General features: G+C 37.6%; 1 protein-coding gene across 1 annotated transcript in view; it reads right to left on the bottom strand.

Annotated features, from left to right (window-relative positions):
* Nucleotides 1-12,587: 12,587 nt before the first annotated feature.
* The window catches only part of LOC132115606 (collagen alpha-1(XV) chain-like), a 67,037-nt gene continuing 61,206 nt past the window's right edge, over nucleotides 12,588-18,418 (bottom strand). Inside the window, exons 41-43 of the mRNA XM_059524025.1 lie at nucleotides 16,170-16,367; nucleotides 14,509-14,618; nucleotides 12,588-13,082 (exon numbers count right to left, since the gene is read on the bottom strand). Coding sequence (XP_059380008.1) covers nucleotides 12,842-13,082; nucleotides 14,509-14,618; nucleotides 16,170-16,367 — 549 coding nt within the window. The 3' untranslated portion in view covers nucleotides 12,588-12,841. The remainder of the gene's footprint in view (nucleotides 13,083-14,508; nucleotides 14,619-16,169; nucleotides 16,368-18,418) is intronic.

The raw sequence follows: 18,418 nt of genomic DNA, 5'->3' as shown, positions 1-18,418 counted from the left end.
TTTTTTATTTCACTCAGGTCTCCCTTCTTGGGCAGTAGAGTCAGCACTGCTCTACTGCAGCTCAGTGGTAACCTTCCATTGTTTAGACTTTTGTTGATGACTGCAAGCAGATCAGCACCAATTTCAGGCCAAAAAGACTTATAGAAGTCTACAGATAGGCCATCTATTCCCGGTGCTCTGCCGCTTTCTTCAGCTCTTGTAATGTTATCTCTCTACAGAGATCGGCGTTTGCCTCTTCAGGCACCTGAGCAAGATCCTCCATAAAACCATTATTGTTTGACCTGTGTGTGAGTTCACTGCTATATAGTTCTTTATAAAATTCTGCCACTCTCTTCCAAATTTCTGTACGATTTAACAAGAGTGCACCATCCTTAGAATGCAGAGCATGTATAAATCTTTTTTAGCCATTTTTTCTTTCCAGATTAAAAAAGAATTTAGAAGATACATCCATACACTCTATATTTTTAAAACGGGATCTGATCAGAGCCCCTTGTGCTTTCAGGTCTAGGATTCCTGCCAATTCTTTGCTTTTATGGTTTAAAATTTCAATAACCTCTTGATTCTGTTCGTTACCAATAGATTCTTGAAAATTTCTTTATATCATTTTCTAAATTTACCATTAAAATATTTATTTCTTTAGTAATGTTGTTTAATCTGCGTTTTTCCAAAATCCCACCACTGCTGCAAATATTGGAAATCAGATTTAGTGGTTCTAAAATCATACCAAAAAAACTTAAAAATATCTTTAAATTCCATATCAGTTAAGAGACTGTTATTAAAATGCCACATTGCACTTTTTGGTTTTATGGATCCTAAAGTTAAAAAACATTGTACTAAACTATGATCAGAAAAACTAACTGGAATAATACAACCCGAATTCCGGAAAAGTTGGGACGTTTTTTAAATTTTAATAAAATGAAAACTAAAAGATTTTCAAATCACATGAGCCAATATTTTATTCACAATAGAACATAGATAACATAGCAAATGTTTAAACTGAGAAAGTTTACAATTTTATGCACAAAATGAGCTCAATTCAATTTTGATTTCTGCTACAGGTCTCAAAATAGTTGGGACGGGGCATGTTTACCATGGTGTAGCATCTCCTTTTCTTTTCAAAACAGTTTGAAGACGTCTGGGCATTGAGGCTATGAGTTGCTGGAGTTTTGCTGTTGGAATTTGGTCCCATTCTTGCCTTATATAGATTTCCAGCTGCTGAAGAGTTCGTGGTCGTCTTTGATGTATTTTTCGTTTAATGATGCGCCAAATGTTCTCTATAGGTGAAAGATCTGGACTGCAGGCAGGCCAGGTTAGCACCCGGACTCTTCTACGACGAAGCCATGCTGTTGTTATAGCCGCAGTATGTGGTTTTGCATTGTCCTGCTGAAATAAACAAGGCCTTCCCTGAAATGACGTTGTTTGGAGGGAAGCATATGTTGCTCTAAAACCTTTATATACCTTTCAGCATTCACAGAGCCTTCCAAAACATGCAAGCTGCCCATACCGTATGCACTTATGCACCCCCATACCATCAGAGATGCTGGCTTTTGAACTGAACGCTGATAACATGCTGGAAGGTCTCCCTCCTCTTTAGCCCGGAGGACACGGCGTCCGTGATTTCCAACAAGAATGTCAAATTTGGACTCGTCTGACCATAAAACACTATTCCACTTTGAAATAGTCCATTTTAAATGAGCCTTGGCCCACAGGACACGACGGCGCTTCTGGACCATGTTCACATATGGCTTCCTTTTTGCATGATAGAGCTTTAGTTGGCATCTGCTGATGGCACGGCGGATTGTGTTTACCGACAGTGGTTTCTGAAAGTATTCCTGGGCCCATTTAGTAATGTCATTGACACAATCATGCCGATGAGTGATGCAGTGTCGTCTGAGAGGCCGAAGACCACGGGCATCCAATAAAGGTCTCCGCCTTGTCCCTTACGCACAGAGATTTCTCCAGTTTCTCTGAATCTTTTGATGATGTTATGCACTGTAGATGATGAGATTTGCAAAGCCTTTGCAATTTGACGTTGAGGAACATTGTTTTTAAAGTTTTCCACAATTTTTTTACGCAGTCTTTCACAGATTGGAGAGCCTCTGCCCATCTTTACTTCTGAGAGACTCTGCTTCTCTAAGACAAAGCTTTTATAGCTAATCATGTTACAGACCTGATATCAATTAACTTAATTAATCACTAGATGTTCTCCCAGCTGAATCTTTTCAAAACTGCTTGCTTTTTTAGCCATTTGTTGACCCCGTGCCAACTTTTTTGAGACCTGTAGCAGGCATTAAATTTTAAATTAGCTAATTAAGTGGATAAAAGTGTAAAATTTCTCAGTTTAAACATTTGCTACGTTATCTATGTTCTATTGTGAATATAATATTGGCTCATGTGATTTGAAATTCCTTTAGTTTTCATTTTATTAAAATTTAAAAAACGTCCCAACTTTTCCGGAATTCGGGTTGTAGAACAATCTCTAAAAAGATTGAGTTGATGACTAAAACCATAAAATCTATTATTATAACCTATTACAACCTATTATTATAAGAATGAACCCACATATTTTGTCTCTGTGTCTTATGAAAGTTCAGCCAAAGGTCTACAAGATCATGTGTTTCTATAAGTTGAATTAGCCTTCTTTGAGAAGCCATATGAGGCTCAACATGATTTCTATCTGAGGCAAATTCAGTGCAATTAAAATCTCCTCCAATTAAGAACAAATCCTCAGAATTGCAATCACTTAATGCTTTACATAATATATTTAGAAAAACCCATTCTTTCAACTGCATTGGTGGGAGAATAAATACAACCAAAGCAATAAAAAATATTATAAAATTGAGCCCTTATTTTTAAAAATCTGTCCTTTACTACTTCTTCTTCTACATAAGAAATTGGAATGGAGTTTTTAGAGAATAAAATAGCAACACCACCACTTAACCCTCTGGAGTCTAAGGGTATTTTTGGGGCCTGGAGAAGTTTTGTCATGCCCTGACATTTGTGCTTTTTTCAGTTTCTTATAAATATCTAAATGGTTAAAGTCTAATCTCACTGTAATCAGCACAAACTGGGCTATAATAATATGTGAGCAGCATGTATGTACATTAGGGGTGTAACGTTTCACAAAATTCACGGTTCGGTTCGATGCGATACACTGGTGTCACGATTCGGTTCGGTACGGTTCGGTACGTTTTAGATACAGCAAAAAGATACAGCTTTTAAAAAAATTTTTTATTTATTAAAACTAACAAAGTATGTTTTTTTTTTTTTACATTGAACAATGATGGAGCTATTCTTTACCCATCTTCTATGGTGTTTTCTTAGCAGCATACTGTATAAAACAAAAACAGCTCCTTATAAAAAAAAAATGAAAATGTTATATTATTGTAGTAGTTATGAACAAATACAAAGATGTAACTTTTTATATGGAACTCTATAACTCTTTATACTGAGTGTGTTTTTACTCAATTGGTTCTGTATAGGGCTAATGTTTTTTGGAACAAAGCAGGAATTACGGTCTGTCTGAAATGGGCTCGTGAAGGAATATTGTAACGGGGCTCAATTACATTAAGCATGTTCTTAAAACCTCCGTTTTTTTTTTGTATTCCCGCTGGTGTACCCTAGATGCGACATATCGTTGTTGTTTTTTATCCACCACTCTCTTTCCATCACCATTATAGCTTACAGGGAATCCAAAGTGCACCCAAACACCACACCTGTTGGTTATTGGAGGATCTTCTATTTCTGGTCTGTTAAACGCATTGGCGTGTATTACTGAGTGAGCGAGCGCCTGACTGAGTAGCCTAACATAAACATATATGTTGGTGTTTTTTCTTCTTCGGGGGTGTCAGGGGCGTTGCCTGTTACGTCGTTTGGGTTATTGGGCTACCTTGTTGAACGAATATCATTATATTTGTTTTCTGTTTTCCACTCGTCCCCCTCTTGTATCCGGATGAGGTTATAGGCACTGCGGAGGTCCAACTTGGTGAAAACAGTGGCACCACGGAGATGTTCCAAGGCAGCTGGGACAAGGGGAAGTGGGTACCTGAACTTGACAGTGATATTGTTGAGAGCCCGATAATCAATGCATGGTCTTAAACCTCCGTCCTTTTTCTCCACAAAGAAGAAACTCGAAGCAGAAGGGAAGGTAGATGGACGAATATAACCCTGGGCCAGCACCTCCTTGATGTATTCCTCCATGGCCTTCTCCTCCAGAATGGATAGGGGGTATATCCTTCCTTTAGGCACTGGTTCACCCGGCAGCAGATCGATGGCACAGTCCCACAGCTGGTGTGGAGGCAGCTTGGAAGACCGTTTGGGGCAGAAGACGTCACTGAAGGGGGCGTAGCAGGTAGGGATTGCGATGGATTGGTTTTCCACTGGGCTCTCTATTGAAGTGGAACAAACTGGAAGAGGTTCAGGGGAAGATGTGGTCGGAACTGGACAACCTGAGATGCAGCTCTTGAAACAGTCTTCCAGGAGATTACGGGATTGTGCTGCTCTAACCACGGGCGCCCTAGAATAACGTCAGCGGTGGATTCCTCCAGAACCAGCAGATGGATTTCCTCATGATGGAGTAGTTCGGTTTGGAGGGAAATGGGACCCACACTATGACGCACGCATCTTCTACTTAACGGTTTGCCGGTGATAGTGTGGACTTGGTAGAGAGCTTGAGCTGACGGCAGAGGGCGCCGGAGATGAAGTTGCCGGCTGACCCTGAATCGAGGAGGGCAGAAACTGGAAGAGATATGCCAGTGGCAGTAAGTGTCACAATAGTGGTGAGTGGTTTCATTTGGTATCTTGAAGGGAGAATGGCACTCACCATGGGATGAGGAGGACGGACGGGGCATACAAATATATAATAAAAATGCTTCTAAAACTCTCCATAAGTACATGTGCTCGACTCTATCAAAAGCTTTTTCTTGATCAATTGATATCAGCCCAAAATCTAAATTAAAAAGTCTTCAACAGTCTAAAATATCTCTAATAAAGGAGACATTGTCAAAAATTTTCCTGCCTGGCACACAATATGATTGATCTGGATGAATAATATATTCAAGAACTTTACCTAATCTAACCGCTAAGGTTTTGGAAAGTATTTTGTAATCATTACATAATAAACTTGATCTCCAGTTTGATATTTCGTTTAAATCTCCTTTTTTGGGGAGTAAGGTAATAATCGCTCTACGGCAACTCTGTGGCAATTGCCCCTTTTTAAACTCTCTTTAAAAACGGTTAACACTTCAGCTCCATCTGTAATTAATCCGTTTTTAACAACATTGGTACTTTCTAAACTCTCAGGACTGTTATGTGCATTTTCCAAAACAGCAACTGGTGCTTTGCTCGGACCCGGCATTTCAGCATCATGTCACTAACAACATTCTGCACTTCAGTCACATTATCAGAAACAACAATTGATACGTTCGGTTCATTCACTTTTCTTGGACAGGCACGGATGAGATGTCCATTATCGCCGCACCCATAACACCTCATTGTGTTTGTTGAGGCATGTATGACATAATTAAAATGTCATGACGAAAGTTGAGAGTCAAATCGAGTTCATCAGTATTATTTTTCAAAACCATGTACACAAATCGCCTGAAAGACACAATATGTTTCAAAATCGAAGACTTGCTTCCAATTGGAATCATCTTTATTGGAGATATCAATGTTCCATACCTGGCGAACATTCCGGCCAAAGTGTCATTTTTGATAAACGGCGGCACGTTTGATAGCGTGACCTTCTTTGAAGGGGTAGAAAGGGGAAGCACTGACGTAAAAATGCCACCAATCTCAACACCGCTCTCTACTACCAAATTTGCCAAGTCTATCATCTTAAGAAAAATGACAATAGCATTGTTCATTCGTGAAGCTGATAGAACATTCTCACGTCCAGCTTAAGCAGCCACCGCTAAAACACACTCTTCTAAATTAGCGGTTGTATCAATTTTCACTCCGTGGCGCCTTGTTAAAAACTCCAAACTCCCAGCACCTGGAGCAGCCATGCTCCCAGTACACCGACTGGGAGCAAAAAAAACTCCCTTAAACAAACCTCCTTTGACTATCTTTACCACAAAACACAATTTACACTCACACAGTTAAAGAAGATAGGTAAAGGTAAAAAAATAAGTTTTCAAACACTCTTACCTCACAACGCGATCAAATGCTCCACATCCACGCTCACACCCATTCTACGCATGCACACGAGAGAGAGAGAGAGAGAGAGAGAGAGAGAGAGAGAGAGAGAGAGAGAGAGAGAGACACGGAAAGAGAGAGAGACAGACAGAGAGAGAGAGAGAGAGAGACTTTTTTTACCTTTAAAAATCTTTTAATCAAACAACTAGTTTAAAAACAATATTTGCACCACACAAAAAGAAAATAAATAAATAGTAATAATGATAGTAATTCACAATTTTACCAATTAAACCATAACTCTCCAAAAACATTTCTCACAAGAGCATTTTTCACACTCCACCTTCCATCAAAAAAAAAAATCCATATTATTTGTTAATTTAAAATAGGCATATTCTACAGCAACCCTGTACTTTACTAATGATTTGAACATTCCAACCAGATCAATATTTCCCCCCTCATTTTTGCATGTGGGGGATTTTAGAATTGCCAAATTTGCCTGCCCTAATAGAAAGTTAGCCACAGTGCACTGTGCTATCCATTCCTTCTTGTATTTCAAGCCCAAAATAAACTGATTTAAAAATAAATAAATAAACCCAAGTTCAGTGAATATTTCTCCCAACAGTTCAAACAAAGGAATTAATCTAAAAATCTAAAATGCCAAGTTATTGATAATTAAACGTCTCCCTCTATAAGATGGAAGGATCCACCTCCACTTTTGTAGTCTACCTGTAACTTTATCAGCTAGACCTTCCCAATTATTTTTCATGTAAAGGTCAGTTCCCAGATATACCCCAAGAACCTTCTAACCATCCTCAATCCATTTACATTGTTTTGGAAGCTGAGGAGAGTCTATATTTTGCCATTCACCTAGTAGCAGAGATGTAGACTTATCCCAGTTAATTTTATCAGATGTTGTTTTTGAAATATTTCCAAGCTAGAAATCAAAGCAGATATATAATCTGTGTTTCTGATACATACCGTTACATCGTCTGCATATGCTGTGAGTTTTACAGGTGGAATTTCTGGAAACCTAGGAACAACAAGTCCATGCAATCGTTTCCTTAAAATTGACAGAAAATGTTCAATAGAAATTGAATACAAAAGTCCGGAAAGAGGGCATCCTTGCCGCATACCTCTAGTTACTGCAAAAGGTCTAGTCAGGCACCCATTAATTCTCAGCAAACTAGATGTTTCACTATATAATAATTTAACACAGGAGATAAATTGTGGACCAAAGCCAAAAGCCTTCAACGTCTTTAGTAAATATAAATGATCCACTCTGTCAAAAGCTTTCTCTTGATCTAGAGATAACAGTCCAATATCAACTTGATGTGTTTTGGCAACTCTAATAATCTCTCTTAACAAGAATAGGTTGTCGAAAATTGTTCTTTTGGGGATACAGTATGACTGATCCTCATGAATTATAGTTGCCATACATTTCTTTAACCTATTGGTTATAGCTTTAGACAGTATTTTAAAATCAGTACACAGTAATGAAACAGGATGCCAATTCTTCAAGTATCCAAGATCTCCTTTTTTGGGAATTTAAGTCAGCACCGCTCTTCGACAGCTCAAGGGTAGAATACCTTGGTTAAAGGACTCCAGAAAAACATGATACAAGTCTTGTCCAAGCACATTCCAAAAACCTTTATAGAACTCCACAGACAGACCATCCAGTCCAGGTGATTTGCCGCTGTTCAGCTCCAGCACAGCACTTGACAGCTCAGAAAAAGTCCATCCTTCCAGATCCTCCTTCTCAGTTGTTGACTGTGGAAGACCTTGAAGAAGTTCTTCAACTGCTGCTTTCTCACAGTGTTCTGACTGATAGAGATTCTCATAAAAAGAAATAGCAGAAGCTATAATTTCTCGCTGGTCAGTAGTTTCACTGCCATTAGAAAGTTTCAGCTTATGGAAAAATTTCAGCTCTTTTGGCTTTCTCTCTAGTCCAAAAAAGAAGGCAGTTGGAGCATCCATTTCATTCTGCTTTAAATATCTTGTTCTCACAAGAGTTTCCTTCTCCTGTTCATCCAATAAATCCTTCAAAAGGCTTTTATACGCTTTAATTATGTCAGCTGACAATGATCTGCCTCCTTCGTTAATATAGCTTTGATGAAGAATTTCTTGCTCCAAAATCTTCATTTTCATTTTCAAATTTTCTGTATTTTTTTATTTATTTATTTTTGCACCTTAAAATACAAAATGACAAAAATAATAATAACAAAACATAAAATATATGAACAAAAATAAGACAAATATTATCAATTTAATGATGTGCAGGAAGAGGCCAAAAACCCCAACTGGGCTTGCCTCCACCTATAGACATAATTACAATAAAATCAAAACAAAAAACATAGAAAATAAAAAAAATTTACTACATAAAAGTAACAACAAACTAGTGAGATACATATATCCATAACACACACACAAAACACACATGCACATACATGTATAAATACACATAACATCAACAAATTTTAATGACGATTACAGTAATGAAAAAAATAAACAAAAAATATGATCATAACATAAAAATGGAATAATATCTATATTAAAAATTTAGAACAGCAGTTAAATGGGCTTTTAAATATCTTTTATAACATTTTAATGAGGAGGAGTTTATTGCTAAGTGGGAAAAACTGTTCCATAATTTGGTACCCCTAAATCTGATAGTAAATTGACCTCTGCACGTAAGAAACTTTGGAAGATGAAGATCTAAGGATTGACAAGTTGAATAAGAGTGAACCTGTGAGTTAAATTTAAAATAAGTCTTAAAGTGCTCTGGGATATTTTCATAATTAAAATGTACCTTATAAATAAAAACACATATTTGAGTGATATTAATATCATACACAGTAAGTATCTGAAGATTCTGAAATAGAGGCACAAATGAAGAATGTGACTAAGATCGGGTTGCAATCCTGACAAAACGTTTCTGAAGAACCAAAATTCTATGTGTAGAAGGAAGTGTAGAAGTGTAGAAGGAAAAGTGCTTGCCCAAACTATATTACAATATGAAAGATATGGATAAATTAAACTGTAATAGAGTGTAAAAAGGCAATTTGTTGTAATGAGATTGCTAATCCGACTAATTATACCAATAGATTTATGTATTTTCTTGCTAACCCAGTCAATTTGTGTTTTCCAATTCAAGTTCTCATCAACAAAAATTCAGAGGAATCTTGTTGTTGAGACTTGGGATATCTCCACAGTCTCCATTTTGACTTTTGAGAGGTTCTTAGAATATGATTTTTTCCCACTAAAAATTATATAATTAGATTTTTTTTGTATTCAGCGATAATTTATTTAATCTGATCCATGTAGCATATGCAGTTAAACCAGTATTTAAATTTTTAATCAGAAAATTAAAATTTGAATGAGAATAAACTAAAGTTGTGTCATCTGCAAACATTATTGGGAAAAGAATATTTGACACATTTAATAAATCATTAATATAAATAAGAAATAATAATGGTCCAAGAATGGACCCCTGAGGGACCCCACAAAGTAGTCTGGCTTTGTTGGAATAGCATCCATTAATACAAAGAAACTGTTGTCTGTTTAAAATATAATTTCGCAGCAGATACCCTATTTGAATTCATTTTCAACCAAGTGAACTGTTTAACATGAGGGTAAGTCTCTCTCCACAAATCTACCAGATTGTGTCTATTAATTAAAGACACATTTAAAGACACACACAATTTAAAAACACCCGCTGAACTAGAATGAGGTTCCTCATGGTTTCGATCTAATTTGTGATCTACAGTACAATTGAAATCACCACCTATTATAACAATGTTCTCTTTAGGACATTTTAACAATTCTTGAGAAAGTTTTCCAAAAAAAAAAACACTTTCACATGTTCATTTCCTATAATAGGAGCATAAATGTAAAAAAATTAAAAACGATTATTGTCTATTGTTATATCAGCACGTAATAAGCTTCCAGGTAATATTTCTAGAAAGTCTGGATCATTTTTTATTCGTTCATAATCCAATATATCCTGTTCATCATGACTCTTTAAGGTTTTTTTTGTCTTTTTCTGACAGCACTTACAAACTTTTTAAGTCGGTAGCGCTTAGGCTGATCTAGTTCATCTAAGGTGGCCTTCTTCATTGCAACTAGCGATGACTCAATAAAAAGCCTTAAATCAACAAAGAACAATCTCTGGCTTTCTCTGATTTTTTTGCTGCATTTAAAAAGTCATTAATTTGTTCCACAGTATAATAACGAGACTTTGCAACTCTCTCAACAGTACTTCCCTGTGAATTAGTTTCAGACAATTCATCAGCAATCGACTCTGAATAACCACTGTCCGAATCACTATCCATTACTTGCGATTTTGACGCGTCAATGTCAGACACTTTACTACTTAATGCCTGCGTCACATTCAAGCCATCACTCACTATAGGCGGATCTTGTTCTCTAAGTTGCTCTAACTCAACCACAGCCTGCCCACTGTTGTTGGTTCCACTCTGTCCAGCATCAGCTATTTTAGCAACAGTCTCATTTATATCAACACTACAACCTTGATGCAACTGCTCTCCGATGTCAGTAAGCGCAGGGCTTTCCACGCTCGGATCGGGCGCTGCACTTTTACTATTCACTTCAGACGGACCACTACTCTCTGGAGCGTTCAAAATCTGCTCTGAATTAGATTCAACTACATTTCTTGCAGTTTGGGCCTCTTTAACCAGAGGACAGGCTGTTTTAATGTGACCATATTTTCCACAAATAAAATATTTAATGGACTCAGTGCAAGTAAAGATAGTGTAATCTTTTCCAAGCACCGTTAGTTTAACTGACTCGTCAAGCGTTGCAAATTCAGCATTCAGTATCATAACAGCCTGACGTCTGAATGACATGACATGTTTCAACTCTAGGGTTTTCAAACCCAGAGGAATCATCTTAATCGTCCCAACAAATTTTCCATAACGAGTTAAAATATCCTCAAGCGCTTTATCAGAGATAAACAGGGGTGCGTTTGACAACATTACCTTTTTCGATAGGTTAGACAGGGGTAATACAGGAAAAAAAACATTGTGAACGGTCAAACCAAACTCCACTAAATGATTGACCATTTCAACTTCTTTCAGAAAAACAACCATTGCTTTATTCATTCTAGAAGCAGACATGATGTTTTGTGCACCTATTTCTCTGCCAATTGCAACCAAAACATCCTCAATGGACACCGATGCATCTGCCGGCATGCACTTGCACGCATGCCGCGCGGACAAACAGGAAAAAACATCGGAGTTTGAGCCATCTCTATCAGCTAAGCTGACAGAAGTCGGCGCCCCAACTCTCTATCCTCTAATCCAAAGCAATATTCCCAGAAAGAAGGAAAAGTTTGAAACACACTCAAAAACGCCACCCGCTCTTCTACTCACACACTCTCAGCCCCACTCCGCACATGCGCACGAGACACACAGAGAGAGAGAGAGAGAGAGAGAGAGAGAGACACATCATCAGCACACACACAACATTCACCTCTGGCTTGACCACAGGACAATCTTTCTAAATACACAGCACAATCTGTGTCCCTGCAGCACAGAAGCAGTCATCAGTAACACAGGTATATTTGTAGAAATAGACAACAATACATTGGTATGGGCCACAATTATACATTTCTCTCTTATGCCAAAAATCATTAGGATATTAAGTAAAGATCATGTTCCTGTTACAGTACATAGGGACTGGAGACAGAGAATAACAGGGAATGATGTTTATTCGACACAAGCAGAGGTAGCGGTGAACAATGGTGAAACAAACTGTAGGTGAAGAGGTGAAGAGTGAGTAATGGGTGCTGATACTGTCTTGATGTCTTGGAGGAGTGATGATCCGAGAGGTGGAGGCTTGAGACAATGGAGGATGATGACACACACACACACACACACACACACACGATGGGAACAGGAGGTAACTGGAGATCACTGGAGGTAGGTAAGTATAGAACACAGTTAGTCCTTGAAGTTAGCAGCTTGGCTTGACCTAGATATTTACTACTTATGTCCTGCCCTAAATATATCAAAACTTAATGTTTGATTAGTAATGTGCATTGCTAAGAACTTCATTTGAAAAAAATGATTTTATCAATATTTAGATTTTTTTGCTCCCTCAGATTCCAGATTTTCAAATATTTGTATCTCAGACAAATATTGTCCTCCGAACAAACCACAGATCACTGGAGAGATGATTTATTCCAAAAATGTAACCTTATGACTGGTTTTGTGGTCCGGTTCGGGGTCACATATGAAAATAAGTACTTAAAGATCAAATTTGGGAAAAAATGTTTTATTCAAAAGACAAACACTGCTTCAGTTGACTTGCTTTAAAAAATCTATAAAAATGTGATCTGATGCTGATCTGATCTTTTAATCAGATAGATTGTGTAATGTAAATGTAAATTGAAATCTCAGTGAAATGGATGCAGTATCAAAAATTAAAAAAATTGCAAATGATGTGGGGTCACTGTATAAATAAACACAGAAATTAAATTAAATATAAACAGAATAAGAAACAAATAAATGATGTGATCACAAATACTTTTTTTTTTTTTTAGGAAAATCAAAAACAAAAATACAATATATAAAGTACAGTGCATCCAAATGATAAAGAGAGCGTCTCTCTGCAGTCCATGACTGGGAACGGCCAGCACATGTTACACTGGAGAGCGCTGGCTTGGCTGAGACGGTCTCCTCGTCAGGCTTCAGGATCTGTGCTGCAGGCGTCTGTGGAGCTGCGGACGGGTCTGATGCTCGTGGCTGGTCTGGATGCACAAGACGATGAAGCGGTTGGAGCAGCTGCGTGTCTGCTGGTTCAGTAACCCGCTGTAGAGGAACGATGCCTGACCGGTGATGGCCATGTCACCCGCTCTCCACGACTCACAGTTCAGAGAGGACAGACGCTCGCCTTTGTCTGAAGAACCATGCCACAGCGCCTTCTGAGGCCTGAACACACACACACACACACACACACACACACACACACACACACACACACACACACACACACACACACACACACAGACATGAATGCTGCATCATTCATATAAATTTACCACCAATTCAATAAAGCACCATATAGTTATGAACCATCATGAGACAGTGTGGAGCAAACACAACATCTGACAATCAGCTTCACAAAACCTGCTGAAGAACCAAAGCTCCACTCCTGAAGACACAGAACACTCTCAGAAACTTTAACATTTACAGGAACATTATCATCACGTTCACCATACGTAACAAAGCTTTAATGACACATTAACACATTATTTTAACATAATTTGTGGAATGCTTTGTTTTCTGTTTGATGTTCACGTGTATCTTTTTTTAAACATTACTTATTTTAAAATGCTTAAAGAACATTTAAAAGAAACATTTTCACACCATGTCCTTATTTCTAATTTGATCTAATTTTAAGATAAATACAGACGTTATATGTCACAGCAGTTAAACCTGTGTCTGTTATCATTCACATTAACAGATAAATAGATAGTTTCTCCAGGAACATATCATGACTTTGGACCTTTTAGAGAAATGCTTAATGAATAACAATGTAATTAAACACGACTAAAACTAAAAAGCATTTCAGTCAAAAGGCTATGGCTAGAACTGAATCAATATATTGTCAAAATGAACACTTTACCGTAATAATAAAAGTGAAAAATGATAAAATGCAAGTGATGTAAGGTTTTAGTTTTTAAAACATGTAAATATCTGGATGTTTTGAACAGTTACACCCTTAAAAATAAAGATGCTTAAAATGTTCTTCACAGGGATGTCACAGAAGAACCATTTTTGGTTCCACAGAGAACCATTCAGTCAAATGTTCTTTAAAGAATCATCTCTCTCTTACCTTTCATAATCTGAAGAACCTTATTTCACCACAAAGAAGCTTTTGAGTAACAGAAAGGTTCTTCAGATGTTAAAGGTTCTTTATGGAACCGTTCAGACACAAAAGGTTCTTCTATGGCATCGCTGTGAAGCACTTTGTTTTTAAGAGTGTATGAAGGCTTTATGGCACACCGCTGCTCTGTGAAACGTCTCTTCTGCTCCAGACTTCCACAAACCTCACAAACAAACTAAAAACGGCTACTAGCTGACCACAATTACTGCTCCTCTGTCACGGACCATCCCAGGATATTTTTACTGGCCTGGAGTATAAATACACATACACACAGAACCAAAAATAAAGGTCAGGGGTGGAGGAATCTGAAAGCCAGAGTCGTCTGGACTGTGGTCAGAGCAGATCTTCACGAGAGTCTGAGCTATTCATCAGGCAGAAAGACAGGACTGAACACAGACACGTGCAGCTGTTTGCCTAAAACGTGCATAACACTACTCCAGGAGACTGTGGAGAGTGTGAAGAACTCACCAGAAGGGGTCGCTCATCACGTCTCGCCCGTCGAAGGAGTACAGCGGGACGCCGGGAGGCAGGGGATGACTGGAGAAGATGCTGTGCCAGCTCCTGAACAGGACTTCACCCTGAACACATCAGACTCTGATTACAGCCCTTCACTAACATCAGACTCTTCACAACACTCACAACTGAGGCTTTAAAGCTTCCAAAGACACAATAACAGAATGATTTAGCAGCTTTGTGTGCAGATCAATACATGCACTAGTGTTCAGAAGTTTGGGCTCGGATATATTTTGTGATGTTTCTGAATGAAGTCTCTTCTGCTCACCAGGGCTGCATTTATTTGATCAAAACTATAGTACAAATAGTGAAATATTACTCCAGTGTAAATCATCTGTGTTCTGTGTGAATCTGTGTTAAAGTGTAATGTATTTCTGTGATGCTCCGCTGTATTTTCAGCATCATTCCTCCAGTCTTCAGTGTCACATGATCTTCAGAAATCATGAAAATATGATGATTTACTGCTCAAGAAACATTTCTGATTATTAGCAAAGTTAGAAACACTGATATATTTTTGTGGAAACTGTGATATATTTTATTTTTCAGGATTCACAGACGAACAGAAAGTTCAAAAGAACAGCATTTATTTGAAATTAAATCTTTTGTAACATTATAAATGTCTTTACTGTCACTTTTGATTGCTTTAATGCATTTTTGATGAATAAAAGTGTTAATGTCTTAATAACTTTTAAATAATGGTGTAAGTTGCTTCTGACTGAAATCTTGACATCCTCCTTGGCTCTTCTTGAGTTCATGACTGCTTCATTAAAACAAATCCAATCTTTCAAGTGTTCAGTGAATCATTTGATCTGCTGCACAAAACAATGATTTGTTTATAAACTGAAATGATCCGGTTCTCGACTCAAAGCAGGGTTTCCAGCTCACTAGAGAGGAAAGTTATCAGTAAATCAAACATACAGCACAGTGTGTTCAAGAACAGAATGCTTTAGAACAGCATGAGGAAGACTAAATGATTTGATATTTTGGGTGAACTATCCCTTTAAGCCCTCTTCACATCAAGAACAAAACACATCAGTGTCCCTGCAGCACAGAAGCAGTCATCAGTGTCACAGACGTAATTCTGTAGAAATACACAACAATACACTGTATGAGTCACAATTATACTTTTCTCTTTTATGCCAAAAATCATTAGGATATTAAGTAAAGATCATGTTCCATGAAGATATTTAGTAAATCTCCTACCGTAAATATATCAAAACTTAATTTTTGATTAGTAATATGCATTGCTAACAACTTCATCTGAACAACTTTAAAGATGATTTTCTCAATATTTAGATGTTTTTGCTCCCTCAGATTCCAGATTTTTCTAATAGTTGTATCTCAGACAAATATTGTCCTCCGAACAAACCACACATCAATGGAGAGATGATTTATTCAGCTTTCAGATGATGTATACATCTCAATAAAAAAGATAAATGGACCCTTGAGACTGGTTTTGTGCTCCAGGTAGGGCCACACATGTCTACTCACACAACACTCACTTTATTCACTATAGTTGAGCACAGGCCTTAAATAAAACACAAGAGTCTTTCCTTTACAAAGAAATGTCACAGCATTCATGATTTATTCGTGAGAATGACAGAAAGCGTCTTTACCCTCAGGTTGACGATCGGCATGTTTGCTCGGTACATGGGCTGCACGGTGTCAATCAGGTCCTGTAGGTGGTGTGAGAGGAAGGCCTGGTAGTCGTCTCTGATGCCCATGGCTTGAGCTTGAGTCCGGCACAGTTTATTGACCGAGTGGATGGAGCCCAGGTTTCCGGTCAGCGGTGTGTTGAGAGCCACTAACCTGAGCTGAGACACACACACACACACACACACACACACACACACAGTGTCAGCTCAGAGACTGACACACACATCCATATTCACTACTGTCAGAAGACTCTCTCAAACTGATCCTGCGTCAGTCTGGGAACAAACACTCAAACATTTCATCTGTGTCTGAGTATTATATGTGAACATAAACAGTAGTTTTGGCTCTGCTGTTAATTATAACCTCTAATATAGTAATGTTTCAAATGAGAGGGTTCCCCGAATAGTTTGCAGTAATAGTTGGGAGAGATTTTCTTTCTTTAGTAAACCGAACTATTGTCATTGGCAGACGTGCTTCTGAATGATCATCGGCGGAGGAACTGAGAATAATATAATCACTCCAGCGTGCACACAAACACACAAACACACAGTGTGTCTCTCTTCACTATCCCACAGCTTCACCAACAGCAGATGGACCGCACCATAATCTAGTCTAAAACTGCTCAAAAAGACATATTTTCCACACTGTTTTCAGCAAATATTATTTTTATTTAAATGCACCGATATATTATATGGTATACATTTTTAGAGATTTAAATATTTAATTTTTTTCATATATACACACATTATATACATTATATTTAATATTGTGTATACAGTGTATACACATTTATATATTTGAAATTGTATCCAAAGTGTCCAAAAATAAAAAATAAATAAATTGATATTATTTAAAAAAAGACTTTTTGGGTAATAAATGAATGGACTGTATATAAATGAATTGTTTCTGTATATATTTACTAAAATATGTTAATTATATATATATATATATATATATATAATACACTAGTGTTCAACAGTTTGGAGTCCTGAAGGCTGTTTTTAATGAAGTTGATTATTTTATTCAGCAAGGACACATTAAGTTGATCAAAAGTAACAGTAAAGACATTTATAATGATCTCTAAAGGATTGTGACACTGAAGACTAAGATCACAACGATAAATACATTTTTTTTTTTACATATATTCAGACAGAAAACAGCCCATTTATATTGTTAAAATATTTCATAATATTACTGTTTTTAGTGTAATTTTGATCAAATTAATGCTTGGGAACAGATGAGACAGTTGAGATATCTTATCATCCCCAAACTACTGAATGCTGGTCATTAGTGCCACACTTAAGTGATGACCAATCAACTTGAGTCAACAACGTTGTTTATACTTCCAGAATAATCACTGTAAATATAAGTGTTGTGAATATTCGATATATTGTCCAGCTTTCAGAAAAACCAGAACACATCATCTGTCTCTCCGCCTCTCTAGATGTCTTTACTCAGTTACAGTTAACAGGGGAGTCGTGGCCTAGTGGTTAGAGAGTTTGACTCCTAACCCTAAGCTTGTGGGTTTGAATCCCGGGCTGGTAATACCACAACTGAGGTGCCCTTGAGCAAGGCATCGAACCCCCAACTGCTCCCCAGGCGCCGCAGCATAAATAGTGTTCACGGTGTGTGTGTGTGTGTGTGTGTTGGGTTCGGATGGGTTAAATGCAGAGCACGAATTCTGAGTATGGGTCACAATACTTTCACTTAATGCTGCTCTGTGCCTGCTCAAAATAATTAATGGGCGGAGCTTGTGGTGGGGGCATGATTAATAAATAAAATGTTACCCTTGGCTCCCCCAATTTCATTTGCATAAGAAGTTGTGCATTTTGGCTCATAATATGTTATATAGCCTCCTGCTTGCCTGTTGCATGGTGTACATGGATATTTAGCATTTTTACGACATACAACAACTGCAGAGGGATCTGGCCCTAACCTAAATAAGTCAGATGAAGATGACTCCAGACCCGTACAATCTCATAAAGGTGATCCGCACGACCCTCTTGTAGATCAGTGTTTTACATTTGTGTCAAGAAAAAGACCATTTACATCCAAATGTAATGTAATGCACACAGTACAGAACCTAGAGATAGATTTCAGAACTAGGGATGTCAGTGTAAAGCATAACTTAGTTAATTAGTTATGAAAAGTAATGTGATTTAAATATTTTAACGTAGTTAGGGTTAGGGTTTAAATGCAGTTATGCCCT

The sequence above is a fragment of the Carassius carassius genome, chromosome 35 (assembly GCF_963082965.1).
Source record: "Carassius carassius chromosome 35, fCarCar2.1, whole genome shotgun sequence".
Lineage (NCBI taxonomy): Eukaryota > Metazoa > Chordata > Actinopteri > Cypriniformes > Cyprinidae > Carassius > Carassius carassius.
Note: the sequence above shows the minus strand (reverse complement) of the source record. Positions and strands in the feature narration are given on the sequence as shown.